General features: G+C 49.3%; 1 protein-coding gene across 1 annotated transcript in view; it reads right to left on the bottom strand.

The window, feature by feature from the left end:
• Positions 1–455: 455 nt before the first annotated feature.
• The window catches only part of PPA1 (pyrophosphatase (inorganic) 1), a 10,530-nt gene continuing 674 nt past the window's right edge, over positions 456–10,311 (bottom strand). Inside the window, exons 3-11 of the mRNA XM_027665594.1 lie at positions 7,584–7,637; positions 7,028–7,147; positions 5,283–5,369; positions 4,872–4,998; positions 4,268–4,395; positions 2,746–2,831; positions 2,449–2,518; positions 1,333–1,372; positions 456–791 (exon numbers count right to left, since the gene is read on the bottom strand). Of these exons, the coding sequence (XP_027521395.1) occupies positions 760–791; positions 1,333–1,372; positions 2,449–2,518; positions 2,746–2,831; positions 4,268–4,395; positions 4,872–4,998; positions 5,283–5,369; positions 7,028–7,147; positions 7,584–7,637 (744 nt within the window). The 3' untranslated portion in view covers positions 456–759. The remainder of the gene's footprint in view (positions 792–1,332; positions 1,373–2,448; positions 2,519–2,745; positions 2,832–4,267; positions 4,396–4,871; positions 4,999–5,282; positions 5,370–7,027; positions 7,148–7,583; positions 7,638–10,311) is intronic.

The following is a 10,311-nucleotide window of genomic DNA, read 5'->3' on the forward strand; positions in this document are numbered from 1 at the left end:
TTCCGGCCCCGCTGGCTCCGCGCGCAGCGGCTGCGGCGGCACCGGGGCCGCGGGTTCGAGACCCGCCCGAGATCGGGGAACGAGGGTTCGAGACCTCCCCGCCACCCCTCCCTGTTTGAGGGACGCGCTACTGCGACACCCCATAAACACCCTCCCCCCCCAGTCACAACCCCCAGAGGTGTCAGGACGAGAGGACGTGGTCTTGAGGTTTTAGGTCAGACATCGGGAAGAATTTTTTTCACAGAAAGAGCGATTTTAAACACTGGGAGGGGCTGCCTGGGGAGGCGGCGGAGTCACCGTCCCTGGAGATGTCCACGGGCACAACTGGACGTGGCACTCAGTGCTCCGGCCCAGCTGATGAGCAGTCAAAGGCTGGGCTCCAGTTCTCGTCCAACCCAAATGGTTTTGTGACCCCTCGGCCCCAGGGAGGGGAAGGACAGGGAATGCCACAGCAGTCGGATTCAGTAGTTTTTATTTCTAGCATCCATACACGTACCAGGTGAACGATCTCCCCTCACGATTCAGAGCACACCACACGACCGCGCGCAAGCAGGGCGTTTCGATTTTATAAATTATGTCTTCTGGCCTCCAGCGGACCCCAGCGCAGCCGGCACGTCACTGCTAGGTACGTAATTCTAATCAGCAAAGTTACAGGCAAGGTCTCCTTGTTGACACTGAAGCTATTTTTTCTGGGCTACTCCTGCATGTGGCGACTCCCCAGCGGGAAGGACACGGCTGTCTCGCCGCCATCCTCGGGACTTAGTTTTTCTCGTAGTAGAACCATTTGTCAACTGTGTGGGGCGGAAAAAAAAGGAGGGGGTTAGTCCTCTGTGAGCCAGCCGGTTATTAAGGAGTCACACGGCACTGTGTGTGTGTCACCCCCAGCTCAGGGGCCTCCTCCTGCTCCTGCCAACAGCTCCACAGCACAGCAAACGGGTTCCTGCACAGCCCTGTTTACACGGATTTGTTTTCCCCAAGGAGTCACCCTGGTTCAGGCTGCCATTAGGAGCATCCATGACTCAGTTCAGGCAAGGACAGCAAGCCCCACTGGCTCAGCTGACCCAGGGAGGAAGAGCCATTTTACCTGGGACTCCCAAGACATCCATTTTCCCACAGGTTTATTCCCCAGGAAGGGGTTGGAAGTGACAGCCTAGCTCCCCTTCCTGCCATGCAGCAGTGGGCTCTCAACACCCTCCTTAACTCGGCCCTTGGGCCTTGCCCTGGCTACAGCAACGTCCAGATTTCACTTGGGACCCTCATTTTCCTATTGATAATTCCTCTGAGGAAGCCCCCGTTCTGCACTGGGATGTAAAGGTGGGATTTGAGACTCACCTTCGGGTGGGATCGGGTTGGCAGCTTTACATGGCGGTGCCTGAAACAAGAAGGGTGTTATCAGAGAGCAGCTGCTGACCAAGGCTGTCCTTACACCATGTAGGGCTGCACAAGTCTTCCCTGAGCACCATTTGAGATCCTGTGGCAGCCAGTGCTGATCAGCTGTGAGGGAATAACTGAGCAGCATCCTGCCATCCCCACAGCCTCCCCATTCCAGAGATGCCCCACATGCCAGAGGTGCTCTGCTCCAAGCACAGGCTGCAGTGCCATCTGCTTCCCACCACGAGCAGGTACCACTCCAACATCTACACAGCTGTGAGCAGCTGCTTTTTTTATAAACCTACAATGTGATGGGGGAATAGAAGCACAAAGCACTGGGAAAACTCCTCTGAAGAGCTTTTAACAACCAAAACCAGAGAAGGATCCCTGGGTGGTGACACTCCCTCCACAGGGGCTGTGCTTCCAAAAACACACAAATTAATCAGGATGCCACCAGAGGATACCAGCACTTTAAAAACAAAGGTGATGGTTTTAAAAGTCTCTCTGAGGCTACAGAGAGCCTTGGGTTTCCAGTAATGTTTCCATACACCGAGGCAAGATTAGCACCTTGATTTTCCTGTCCCATTCCTCTAACCCCTTTCGGGTTGACAACAGCACTTTACAAGCCTAGTGAGATGTGATTGATTCCCGAAGCTGGACAGGAGTACTACACAGGGAACATCAAGCTTTTCATTCCAAAGGATGCAAAGTCCCTGGCTGCAAGGCTTTGGGGAATTACACTCTCTTTTCTCAAAGAGGCACCTGTTCTGTGAAGCTCTTGGAAGGCCAAATATTTAACCACTCTCTGAAAAGCTGACAGCCAAGCTTTGGTTCAGAAGTTTAGTCCTTCACACACACTCTGTTTGGGATTCCATCTTCCGGATGACTAAGGGCAAAGAGAAGCCTCTGGAGGAATGTCTGGCTTGCTCCACCATCCATCCTGTTTGACCAGACACAGGTGCTGTGTTCGGTCACCCAAAAAATTCTGAGCATGCAATGTGCCATTCACACAGAGAGGGCAGTTCATACAAATTATATCACTTTTCCTGACGTTTGGGCACTCGAATTTGTACTTACTGCATCCACAGTAGCTTTTGCACAGTCTTGGCCACAGCAGAAGGGGCTGTCAGACACCGTCAGGTTTGTGCTGGAAGAGAGAGGGACCCTTGTGAGAATGTGCAAGCCCGGTCCCTGCCCCGGGAGTATTAAATAATGGAATATTAAGGATTATTGTTAAAGCTGCCAAGCTGAGGGGGAAGGCCTGGGGAGACAGCCAGCAGCTAACAGAGGGCATGGCACCACTCAGGAAAGGGAGTTCCGGGGTTATTTGTCCAGGGAAAAGGAAGGTGCACAGGACTATGAGCATGAACCTACCAGTTGATCTCCCCCCCGTCAGTTTTCTTTGCTATTAAAGCTTTCCAGTGTTCATGAGTGCCCTTGATGACATTCACAGCAAAATCCTAAGGGTGGAGATGAGAACAAACACCACATTACGTGGCAGCACTAGACCATTTCCTCCAGACTGTCAGTCACATGGAACAGTATTTATAGGCTGATTGTAGACAGTTCTAACCGTGGAAGAGGCTGAAAGTAACCTCCTCTGTCCCTGGGCTGTTCAGGAAGTGCACAACCTCCCAGTGCACAACAGCTGAAACAACCAGGATTTTACAAGGAGAATTGTTTTGCTTTTGAGATGGGAGGATACACCAAGGTCACCGAGTGAGCTGGAGGCCAAGAGAAACTGAACACAGATATTCCAGTCTCGGGCCAGTGCTGCTCCATCATAAAAGCACCTCCACCCCACTGCTCCTCCCACTCGGTTTGTCTCCAGCAGTTGCTGATCCAGACCTATCCAGGAGCTCTCCTCCACTCCAGGCAAATAATTCAGGCCAACAGGAAGAGACACGCAGCTAATCAAGCTCTGCAATTATTTAAAAATGAATTTGTTTCCAAGTATATTAGCTTCTTTCCTTAAGAATGAGCAGTATATGCTCAAGCATTAACCTGTCAGCTAGAGAAGGAAGCACACACAGTTCTTTGTTAGTGTGAACACCAGCAGTAAATATCCTGGTTTGATACCCTACAGAGCCAAAGAAAACACTGTAGAACATGTGGGAGGTTCTTTATCCCGATTTTCCGGTTGCCTTGACTCTGGTTTCACCCATCCTGAGGGGCAGTGAGATGTCCCAGCCCAACCAACCTAGTGCTGTGCTACAGCCAAAAGGGACAAGTCCTTTGTGACTTCTGCTTTCTTTCCCAGACAGTGCTTTGGAGGAATTCCCCTCCTCTGCACCAAGTCCGGAGCTCTGGGAGTTGAGTTACCTCACTAACCCCCTCAAGGCACACCAGAACAGGCAGAAGGCAGGGCACAGAAGCAGGATTTCACCCACTCAGGAGCAGCAGATGATCTGATCCAACCCAGGGAACACTGCTGCCAAGGCAGAGCCTTACTCAAAGGGCATGAGGGAACACTTCACGCCTGAAGGAAGAAGTGTTTTAACTCCTGAGTTAAGTTTAACTTGCATCAGGTTGCAGTGGAACAAAGCCAATGAGCAAAGGGTGATTGATGTCAAGCTGCCTTTGCTCCAGAGCAGGAGCAAATAAACCCAGTGTTTTCCACCCAGGCTCCCAGCCCTGAGGTGATTCCACACGAATGACATCTAGAAGAAAAACTGATAATATTCAACAGCACCAGGGCAATAACCCCACGCTTTTTCTCCAAGTATTCCTGCAAGCTGGAAACAAGCAAGAGTGGTAGGCTGGAAAAACAGCAGGATGACTGAAGTCAGCTATCAGCAGCTCCGTAAAAATCCATTCTCTCACCCACTACTCACTCTATCCCCACACACCCCCAGCTCAGTGTGGACAGCCTTTGCACCAAGACAGCTGATCTTACCTTGTCTTTAAATTCCTCATTAAAAGCAAACTGGTTTTCTGGCTTTCCATCAGGTACTTTGTATCTTCTGAACCAGTCCACGGTAGCTTCTAAGTATCCAGGCTTCATCCTTCTGACATCATTGATATCTAGGTGGGGAGAAGAGGTTTGTCAGCCAGAAGCAGTAACAGCATTTACTCAGCTCCACCCAGTTGCTCTGAGCTGTCCCCCTTTCAGCCCCCCCTCAAGCAGCCTTTCAGACAGATTGCCCTAAAGACACAGTGAGTGTCTGCACAGGGAAGTCAGTGTTTCATCCTCACGGTCCTGACTGTCCCCAGGAGCCTGGACACATTTAGCTGTGATTAGAGACACTGAGGACAGGCTGGACAGCCACACTCTGCTTCAAAATGCCACGCTGTGCAGGGGACTGACAAGGTGTGACAAACAGCAGTGAAATGTTTTGCTGTAGGCCTGAAAACATTGTGTTCTGCTGTCCTTCCAGCTTCACACCTGATTAATACTGTGACACAGAAGGAGCAAGCCTGTGTCCTGGTTTGGAAGTCTCCTGCAGGCTCTCTTGGGAGAAAGGGAAGCACTAATCCTGCTCCTCCCTCCTGTAACTCACCATTATAGCTGTCTGCTTCTGGGTCTTCCACGTTGATAGCAATTATCTTCCAGTCTGTCTCTCCCTCATCAATCAGTGCCAGTGTGCCCAGCACCTTCACTCTGATGACTTCTCCCCGGGAGCAGACCTGCAAGGACAAAGACCTTGGTGTCCTTGCTGATGCATCCAAGGAATGCATGACAGGAGACTGTACAAGAGCTCAGCAAGCAGTCAGGTACCACAAAATTAGGTCTCGCTTATCAGCAGCTCCTAAGCCTTGGCTCATCTCAACAACAATCTCCAGAGGCAGTGGAGGGAAACATCACATCCTTAAGGTGGAGGAGGTAGGAAATAAATAATGTCTCTGGCTAACTGACTTTGGAGACATTAATTACAGGTTTGAGAAGACAGTTACCCTCTAGAATGCGTTACCTTGCTTCCAATTTCGCACACATCGATCGGATCGTTATCTCCACAGCAGCCAGTATTTTCATCCTTGTGACCTGGGTCTTCCCAAGTCTGGAAAAAACCAACACCCAACACCAAAGTCAACCACACCTGCAAACAAGAACTCCAAAAAAGAAAAGCAGGTTTGTTTCAGGCATGCAGTGCCTGGAAGATACAGACGATGTCCCACTTCACACTCGCCTTCAGGACTGGTGCTTGGGCTACTTTTTCACTTGTGCCTGCTAAGTTTGAATCCCAGTTAAAAGGTCTTATCTTGCCAAGGGTCAGCTGCTCCCTCCTACCAACAAACCTTTCAACAAAGCTTTTTTCAACAACTTTCCAGACTTCCTCCTCTGTTCCACAGCTGCCTAAAGGTGAAGTTCACATCTATAAAGAACACTCGTTGATTTGGCTGCCTGCCTGTTCCTCTCCCTATTCATTTCTTAACAGAAGTTTCCTGAGCTCCAGATAGCAGTCCAGCAGAGATGGAAGACAGACAGGGTGTATTGTTTCCTTTTAATTAAACAATTAAAATGATAAGAATGCAGAGCCCCACACCCTGTGCTACCCAGTGTCCCATCTCACCCACAGTGGTGAGTGTAAACTGAAAGACAGGACTGCAGAAGGCATTTGACTCCAAAACCAACAGCTTCTGATCAGGAGCTGATCATGCCCACTTGCATCATAAGGGGCATCTACCTCTAAGGTGGTTGAGATATAAAAAGAAGGAATGTCATTCCCAAATCTCTGCATACCAGGACAGGACTAGTATAGTAAAGACCTTGTGATGGATCCAGAGTGTTCAGGAAGGTGTAGTGACACCTGGGTGGTGCTGAAGGACCGCTCACAATCGCTACCACACTCCTCTACAAGGAAGTGTTAAGCTCCTGATGCATAAACAACTTTGATCCACTAACACATGACAAAGGCTTCAAAAGATGCAACTCTGCACAAAGAAATGGGCTCCAGAATCCATCTGAGCAGAAAACAACTCGAGTTTAGAACCTGTGTTAAGTCACGTAGGGACAACGCTCAGCATGCACTGCTATCAAGATTAGAATTACCAAATTCAGAGTGTTTCCCTGGGATCTGACACTGACAGTTTATTTCTCTGAAGGAAACCCCAGCCTTGGAGAACATCAGGGGCAAACAGCCTTCCTCCAAGTCCCCCTTTATCTAGCAGTCCCCAGCCAGCTAAGAGCATGTGTCCAGATGCCCCTATCTGTTGGTCCCACCTTGCCAGTTGGCTTCTGAGAAAGCACATCTGTGCAGTGGTGGCTGTTGGCAAGAAGAATCTTCCTTAAAGATTCAGCCTAAATCCTGTACCACTAGGATAAAACTTTAGCTCTTTGTGCTTCACCAGGCAGGAACTGAAGGCCTTGCATTGCCAGATGCACGGTGACAGCTTCCTTCATCCAAGGACCTGCCAGCTACTGTCCAGCCAAGGAGAGGAGCAGCACAGCACGTACCTCACTATCAGCAGCTGCTCATCCTCTGACAGCTTGTTTATAACATCAGCTAGAAGCCTAACTCTTGGGATTTCTGCTTAGAAAGACCCCTGTTTTCCTGACAGGTTCTCTCAATTAGCAGGATTATACATCCAGCTGCAAATTGCCACGTTCCAGGCCAGACTCTTTGCTGAGCTTTTTGCTCATTAATGCAGTGGCAATAACAGGCATCCTCCCTGCTCCCCACCAGAACGGATGAGCCACTAGGACAGATCTCTGTACCTGTGGGATAGCACCATAATTCCAGATGTAGCCCTTGTGGGGAAACACGTTGGCTACGTAGCGCAGTTTTCCTTTCTTCACATCTTGCTTAATTGGGTTTAAGGGTTCCTTTGTTGCAATCTGAAAGAAAAGTTGCATAAATCCCTCTGCTTTGCTCTCTATGGAAAAAGCAAGCGATTTTTTTTTTTAATGGAACTGACAAGCCAAGAGACCAGGAGCTGACCCTGAAGCCAACAGCAGACACTGGACAGCTCTGTTTTCCTGTTGCATTGTCATCTCCTGGGATATAGTTTTCAGCAGACTCCCAAGCATCAGAATCACATGGGGTTAAGAGCCATAAAATGCTGCTTTAATCAGAAGCCACAGAAGAATACCCAGGCAAACTTCTGCAATCTCAGCCTCCATGCCAGACCTCTAGCATTGAGCAAGTACTGACAGGAGAAGTTAGAAACCACTCTGATTCTGGAGGTGGGATTGAGAAGGAGAGAATCAGCAGAGCCAAAGATTAAGACTCAGTCAGCTCAAGCCCCTTTGCTAGGAACTGTAATGTAGTTACCTCCATTTTAGCATTTGTCCATCGAGGTACTTCCACAACCATGTTGAACACATTCTGAAGAAAGCAAAACATCAATGAGTGGGAAGGAAGACCACACTTTAAACTAGGAAACACATGCCAGCCAGCTCCCATGAAACCCTAAGATTTTTTTCTGTGTTTTTTTTTTTTTTTATGCAGCTGATGAAACTCTCATAGCCCAGTCAGTCACATGTCATCACTCAAAGCTGAATCCCAGAAAATACCCCAGCAAAGGCCAGATTGAGGTTACCCACACATTCTCCAGATTACCCCTACATTCTCCATCAGTTGCCACCTACAAACATCCCCATCACATTCCTAGGACACAGAACAGCAGGTTAAATGAACTGAAGACAGCTGCACACAAACTATCCTGGACGTAACAAAATGAGGTTTGGGGCATATTTATTAAATACAAAGTGCTTAATGTTCCAGCAAGGGCTGCTCTGGCCATCTAGAAAAGATAAGACTAACAGGAACAAGCCACCAACTTAATAATGTGGGTATCCATGTACTGCCCTGAATGACCGAGGACATCGCTCCCAAATATCTGTCATGATGCAGGGAAGGATGCCCTCTCTCCAAGCTGACATCCTGTAAAGAAGACCTCGTTAGTGGTATGGTGTGAGGATAAAGGTGGGGGGAGGAGAAATGCAGAAGTGCATCTTGCAGTATTTAGTTTACAGATGATGCTTGAAAACATCTCCTGCTGATCCCGTTGGGCTGAGGCCTCTTGAGACCTCAGTGTCAGCCTCCTCATCCAGAAAAGCTTTTCCACACTTGAACCTCAACATCTGCTGCTTGAAGAGATTATGGCTTTTCAACAAAAAGTCAAACCTTGCTCCCTAGCCTGGACAAGGTTTCTAATCCCCACCTTAAGCCGTATTAGCACGGCAAAGTCCCTCGAACCTGTATTGCGCCATTATTAGACTGATACCGTGCAACAAGCACTGCTACATCACTGACTTTGCTCACACCCTGCCCTAGCAGAGGTTTATTACCCCCCTTAATTGCAGGGGTCACTGCTCATTTGTGTTTTGCATGTAAAAAGGTAGACCCTATTTTTATTCCTAACTGGAGGAGAGGAATGAGGCACTCGGATCAGGCTGGGCAGGGTGCTCACGGCTCTGCAGGCAGGGAAAGGTGACTTGGAGCTGCATCTTTGTAAGGCTTGGAGTTCCCCCACTGTCAGATCTGCCTTGGCCTGAGACACTCAGTGAGCAGTCCAAGGTCATTCCAAGGCACTCAGGTACAGATAAGACCAACACAGCCCAGCCCTAGACCGGAAAAAACACCCTGCAATCCTCTCAGCGTCTTAGGAGTCTAAGGATAAAGATCAAGGAGCCCAGACAGAGTGAGACAACCTTTTGCTCCGAGCTGGGCTCTGTAACAGAGCTGGCAACCCACCTGCTCAGTAATGAGTTAAACCTCAGTGCAGAGGCACTCGAGCCACAGAGGGAGGCCTGCTGTGATCAGCACCATTGTGTAACTCTGGGGACTGAGACCTTCGGTGCCTGGGACTCTTTTCTCTGAATGACTTGGCACGGAGGGGCTGGCAGCAGCCCTGTGTGCCTCAGGTAAACACCAGTAGCTTGGTTTCCCCTGTTAAGCATTACCAGTCCACGGAAATCATCTCCACCTCTGTGCTCACTCCCCTGCTCCTTCCTCCCCTGTTCTGCGAGCGTCTGCAAAGCAGGATTATCCGGATTTGCCTTGTCTGGGGTTACCTTTCAGACACCTGCACTGAAAACTGCTTCCCACTCAGCCATAGGAACTGCTTCGCCTCTGTCCTTGATGACTACAATCCATCATTTCCCTTCTGAGCAGGCAAAAGCCACCTCAGGCTTCCTGGAGCACCCCAGGTAACTCCATCACCTCCACCTCAGTAGCTCAATCTGCTGCTTTTTTTTAGACGTTCATCTCTCAACTCAGAATATTCTTTTCCTTTCCCAGAACCACTCTACACCTCTGAATTACATCTCTGTCTAATGAACATTAGCTCATCCACTGCATTTCTCAAGCTGCACAGCTTTTTAGTACATATTAGAAGAAGAGATGAGCTGCAACAGCACAGAACACAGTCAGAGAGCTCAAGGCACCAGTGAATATGCAGTCAGAGAAAAATGAATCACAACCATTTTGGCTTCCTGGAGCTGGGGCTTTTTTGGTTCAGAACAGCCTAATTTGACTCACAGCTGGCTGCTGAAAGGATGAGAAAGCCCTGCAGCACCGCATGGGGCAGGTTCTGAGAGGCACAAGGTCCTAGGAGATGCTAAAGCAGGAATTCAACATCCTTACCCTCTGTTCAGTGTTGGATTACACTGCAGGCATAAAGTGGCTGCACTGCAGTCAAACCCCAAGCCTGAAATATGCAGCACCCATAGGAGTGGATGTAGATATTACAGCTGAACAGAAAACCACTTTTTTTAACCCAAAACCCCTTTATGGGTAAACTCAAGCCAACCACTCACATCTCAGATGCAAAAATGAGAATGAGATCACCCATTCTCTTCTCCTGGGTCACTCCACCCGAGGCCAGGACAGCAAGAAACCCACTCCTTGCACAGTCAGGCGATGCCTCCCTCAGGTGCTCCCGCAGTGTGGGGAGCTGGGAGCCTCCCCCGGGTGTTCCACCCCTGATCCCTGGGTGTTTCAGGACCCCCTGGATGTTTTGGGATCCACTGATCCCCAGGTATTTCAGGACCCCCAG

Source organism: Corapipo altera, unplaced genomic scaffold (genome assembly GCF_003945725.1).
Source record: "Corapipo altera isolate COAL_440 unplaced genomic scaffold, ASM394572v1 161, whole genome shotgun sequence".
NCBI lineage: Eukaryota > Metazoa > Chordata > Aves > Passeriformes > Pipridae > Corapipo > Corapipo altera.